This window comes from Carlito syrichta, unplaced genomic scaffold (assembly GCF_000164805.1).
Source record: "Carlito syrichta isolate Samal-C Ts95f unplaced genomic scaffold, Tarsius_syrichta-2.0.1 Scaffold99371, whole genome shotgun sequence".
NCBI classification, from domain to species: domain Eukaryota; kingdom Metazoa; phylum Chordata; class Mammalia; order Primates; family Tarsiidae; genus Carlito; species Carlito syrichta.
In genome coordinates this window covers 140,579-146,196 of record NW_007043467.1, presented here as the reverse complement: position 1 = coordinate 146,196, position 5,618 = coordinate 140,579, and the positions used below count along the sequence as shown (strand labels likewise).

General features: G+C 36.7%; 1 protein-coding gene across 1 annotated transcript in view; it reads left to right on the top strand.

Moving 5' to 3' along the window:
* Positions 1-756: 756 nt before the first annotated feature.
* Positions 757-5,618, top strand: part of LOC110596091 (tetratricopeptide repeat protein 28-like) — an 11,486-nt gene continuing 6,624 nt past the window's right edge. The window contains exon 1 of the mRNA XM_021715146.1: positions 757-807. Coding sequence (XP_021570821.1) covers positions 774-807 — 34 coding nt within the window. The 5' untranslated portion in view covers positions 757-773. The remainder of the gene's footprint in view (positions 808-5,618) is intronic.

The window sequence follows — 5,618 nt, the reverse complement described above, 5'->3', positions numbered from 1 at the left end:
TTCACTCACCTCGGCCTCCCAAAGTGCAGGATTACAGGCTGAGCCACCTATCCCGGCCAATACTAGTTTTTAAACTAATCCAATTAAAGAATGCAAAGGACAATTTCTTTTTTTGTTTGTTTGTTTGTTTCTAAGCAAAGCCTACATCTTTTAGGCAATGCTTTTAAATATTATGTCTGAAACACCACATTAAAAATATGTAGCCATGCTGTGTTACTCATTACTAAAATTATCTTAATAGTAATTACACATTGATTCTTTTATTTTAATTGCATAAGGGGGAGATATAAAATAAGTGAAATTTATCTCTCATTTATCTTGTACTGTACTACATACTTGGGAGAGTTATAAAGAAATCTCTAAGTGCTGTCTTTGAGGAGCTTATGGCATTAAAGTAGGGTAAGAAATTTTTTAAAAATAATAATAAAAAAGCCAAATAATGTGATAAAATTGGTGTGTCCTAGAAGTGAAAAGAGTGAAAATTTTAAATATAAGTGACCTGAAAGAACTTTTTATCACAAACTGTTTACTAGGTTTTTGAACCAAGGACATCTCAATCTTCGTTCTGCTGACCTGTTGTCCTAATAACAGATCACCATCAGCTTTGTTGGAGCACAGTGCAAGAAGTAAAACATGCACTATATTTCCTTTATTTCCAGGCATACTTCCGACAGGGTGTTGCCCTCCAGTACCTTGGACGTCATGCCGATGCCCTGGCAGCCTTTGCATCTGGACTGGCTCAAGACCCCAAGAGTCTCCAACTTCTGGTGGGAATGGTCGAAGCTGCCATGAAATCTCCCATGAGAGGTAAATATGTTAAAAGTACTTGGTGTAATATTAATTTAAAGTAGAGCATTTCTAGCCTTCAAAACTTTAGCCTCAGGCATAGAGAATTGATAGATTATCAAATTTGCTAAGATTTGATATTTTAGAAAAGGGAGATCAAGGATCACTTTCAGTAATGATGGTAATGAGCCAGAATAACACGATAGAAGGGCCACTGGCCTAGATGTTGGTGAACCTAGATTGTATTCTCAAATTTTATTTTATTTTATTTATTTTATTTTATTTTTCATTAATCAGTATTTTTTATTATGGTTTTGTGGGATCAAATTTTTTATTAACTAATTGTATGATGGTGGGTAAATGAACTGACGTCTCAAGATTTTAGATTTATTTAAATAATCCTTATGGTTTGATTTTATAAGTCTAAGAATCTGTAATTCGAAACCACAATTCCTCCAGTAGTAAATTGGTTTGCTCAGATGGACTAATATGCTTTCTAGAAATAGCCAAATAACAGAAGATATTTGACATTCTTATATTTCATAAAAGGAAATATGTATCTAACTGTAGGCTGTGTCTCAGTTTTCAGAGCATTAAAAGCATTATGTTAAATGAAAGGAGAGACAAAAAAATAGAGATAATAGTTTATATATTTCTCCTTGTCCTTCTGCTTGATACCAATTGATATTCTGGAAAAGCAAGAGAATGGATTGAAAAGAGTATTGTGGAGGTTGGAGGAATTTTGAGGCCAAAACACATTGGCTTCATTTTGAGGAACATTGATTTTTGAAGAATGAGCTCGTGGGAAGATTTGACTGAAAGTACATACCAATTGTTATCTTTGGGGAGTGATGGAAACACTTAAGGCAGATTCATGGCAAATAGTAGACAGCTAATAATGTTTCATTTTAATTAGGTTATGTCAAGCAGAACTCTATTTTTCACTCTGAAATGGTGTGTTTTTGAATTTTTCGTATGGGAAAATAAACCTAGAATTTTTGATAGCAGCATCATTCAACAGTTTATCTACTTTTGAAAATGTTTGCACCATTAGATAGTTTTAATATACTGGCTAGTATTGTATTTGGCTCAAAATATGTGTTAAATAAAAGTTTGATGAACTAAATGGTACTCATATGGTCTCTGGGCAATTCAAACCAAAAAAAAAATTTTTCCTGAAAGTTAGGGATTTCATATTTTAGAAGAAGAAAGTGGAAAGAAAACCTCTTTTCCTGTGATTTTATAAATCGTACAACATTGAGTCTTTGCTACATAACCTATTGGCTAGAATCCACTGGGGACCTGCTGTTAATAAACTCTGACTTAGAGCAAATGCCTTTAGGAGCTCTAGGGCTTGGGGGCGGGGCATAATGGACAACAACAAGAAATCAACCTATCTCTCCTTTCCCTTTTTCTTTCTTTCTTTTTTTTCCTTCATTCTCTCCCTACTCCTCTCCACAAGGAATTTACATGGAACATTTTTTATTTGGCTCATGAAGATATTGCCTCATTATTCTATGGTGATTCTGCTGCTGTCTTAGATATCGCAGTGAATGTGTTGAGATCAGCAGAACCAAACTTAGCATTGTGCCTTTGAAGCAATCTATTTAGATAAATGTAAGGAAATCTTCCCTGCATTGCTAGAAATCGCTCAGAGTTGCTGTCACCCTTAGGGTTTTCTGTACCAGGTTCTTTCCCAACTTATATGAGTGACCTAAGACTGACCCTGGAGAGATCTGCTTCTTCCAGGTGCCTGGAGCACTTCAATATCTTCTTCTCTTCCCTTAAGGCAATTTCATTTATTTCATTTATTTTTAGCCTCACCTTTACCACTGTCTATACCAGGTGGATTTTTCTTATCAACATTTTATAGAGAATGTTGCTTTGCACAGTGCTGTTCTTTGCATCATCCTGCATCTTAATGACCTTTCTTTCTGTCATATGGCTATAATTCACAAAATCTGTCATCTGCTGCCCATTTTTAAAGCCACCATTTACTTTAGCCTTCTGCAACTTCCTAAATTTTTGCCATAGTTTCATAGCTGTGCAGTCTGGGTCATTTCATATACAGATCTGACCTGTTTTGTCAATTGTTTTGTTTAGTAATTTTTAAAAAGTCTAATCAAGTAAAGCAGTCAGAGCCTAGAAGAAACAAAGAAAGCTGTAAGTGATTGTGATCAATTCATTATAAACACCACTGCACTCAGACCAGCCTGTTTTGTCAGTTTTATTTTTTTTAATTAAATTAAAAATTTTTTTTTGAGTTGGAGTCTCACTACTTCGCCCAGGCTGGAGTGCAGTGACATACACGCACATGGCCACCCCAGCATTGACTTGCTGGGCTCCAACGATCCTTCTGCCTCAGTCTTCCAAGTAGTCAGAACTACAGACGCACGCTACCACACCCGGCTATTTTTTATTTTAATGTAGAGATGAGGTCTTGCCAAGTTCCCCGGGCTGGTCTCGAACCCGAGGGTTCAGGCAATCCACTTGCCTCGGCCTCCCAAAATGCTTACAGGCTGAGCCACCCAGCCCTACCTGTTTTGTCATTTTTAAATGAACAAAAGAAAACTCTGGTCCAGATGTTTCTATAAGTTAACAAAGCTCCCATGACCTGCACAGTGTTTTTGTGATTTAGTCCTTTTGAAAGTTTTAAGATTTTATTTTTTTTAAGGCAGAGGCAACCTATATTTACTCTTTTTCCCATGTAAATACATTATACTTACACATGTTGAAACTCATTTGATTTTTTATTGTTGCTTATAGTTCTAACTGAATTAAATGATTTACTTTATTTTTATAGCTTCATTCCTGCACACAAACCAGATATCAGTTAAACTATTTTTCCTGTGGATATATTTACATTATGCTATATACTGTATTGGCCTTAAATCATTAATGAAAATATAAAAATTAAATATAAATATAAATTGATACGCTCTTTTACGGGATTTCTCAGATTATTTTTACCGTATTTCATTTTTCCTTTTTAGATAGTCTATTAAGCAATTTTATCTCATAAATGTTTAAGCAAATTTGGATGTTGTAGTGTACTACTACTGCCAGCCTTGGATTTAGCAATATAATTACAAAGCAAAATTGAGTTTACCTTTATTTGTTCCCTGTAGATATCAGGGCTGCTTCTTGCTGAGGGTTCTGTTGTATACATTGTTTCTTCTCCTGTTAATTTGGTAATCTAAAGACTATTACGTTTATGGGCTATTACCTGTTGTGGTGTTTCTATCAGCTCCAGAGTATCCAAAGAAGGTGATTTTATGAAGTGCTGATGGAAAATGGCTGTTGCTGGGCGCGACGGTTCACATCTGTAATCCTAACACTTTGGGAGGCCAAGGCAGCAGGATTGCGTGAGGCCAGGAGTTTGAAACTAGCCTGGGCAATGTAACAAGACCTCACCTCTACAAAAAAGTTAAAAATGAACCGGACATGGTGGCACATGCCTGTAGTCCCAGCTACTCAGGATGCTGAGGCAGGAGGATGGCTTGAGTCCAGAAATTTGAGACTGCAGTGAGCTGTGATTACACCACTGCACTCCAACCTGTGCAACAGAGTGAGACCCTGTCTTTAAAAAAAAAGAAAATGACTGATGAGTATATAAGCTTTTCTCTCAGGGGCAAGTTGGGATTCCCTTTTATTTGCCTAGTTGTCCACCCGCAGTGGACTCTTTCCCTGGGAGTCACTTTTCATGGAAGACCTGCTTCAGAAATGTTATGTTAAAATGTAGACTTTTCCCCAAAAGGATTGGAATCTAATTCCAGCACTACTATTTGCAGTCCATTGATTGAATAAGGTTGATTCCTTTCTCTGCAAGATTCCTTATCTGTAGAGGGAAATGATAATATCTATTTCCTCATGTTGTATTGAGAGTCAAACACTAGAATGTAAAGACAGTCCCCTATAGAATGCCTTTTCCTCTGCAGTGTGATGCCTTTCTCACTGAGGAGTGGAAGTAGCAGCAGTGTTAACCCTGCTCTTATGTGTATGACAGCCATGGTGTTGTGTACGTGGAATGAACACTACATGGTACACAAGGTCCTCTTTATAAGCACTCACAGAGAAGTTTCTCTCAGGCCTTTTCTTCATTCTTATCTCCAGATACTCCTGACTACAACTACCTGCAACTCCTGGAATATACTGTAGTTTCTCATATTTCCGGTTTCTATTCAGATGTTACTTCCTCTGGGAAGCCTTCCCACATCTACCCTGGTAGAGTTAACACCTTTCTTCTTTGGGGTCTAGTAGCACATTAGACCAATTCTGGGAACTCTGGATTGAAAGTTTTGTCATGATTTCATATATTACTAAGAAAGAAAAAAAATTCTGATTATTAAATAAGGACATATTCCTTTCTTATCACTTAACTGAACTCTTTCAAACCTATTTAGATATAAAAATGACAAACCATTTTGAGGTTCAGAGATACTAAATCCCAAATTCAGAGATGTTAATATTTGAATAAATATGCATCTCAGAACTGATGAAATATAGTGTATCTCTTAACTGAGTGTGAAGTATATTATAATCTCTTGGCTGAGTGTGATTTTTATTATTACCCTCTTCTACATTCCTATAAGCTTGTCAAGTGTTAGAAAATGTGAATTTGTTCATCATAAATTCCTAAAGCCTTTCCATTTCAAAAACACATAATAACTGACCAATCAGTATTGCAAAGGGCCTTTATATTCTTTTTTTTTTTTGAGTTGGAGTCTCACTCTGTTGCCCCAGACTGGAGTGCAGTGGCCGCTCCCGGCCACCACAGCCTCGACCTGCTGGGCTCTGGCGATCCTGCCACCTCAGCCTTCCGAGTAGCCTGC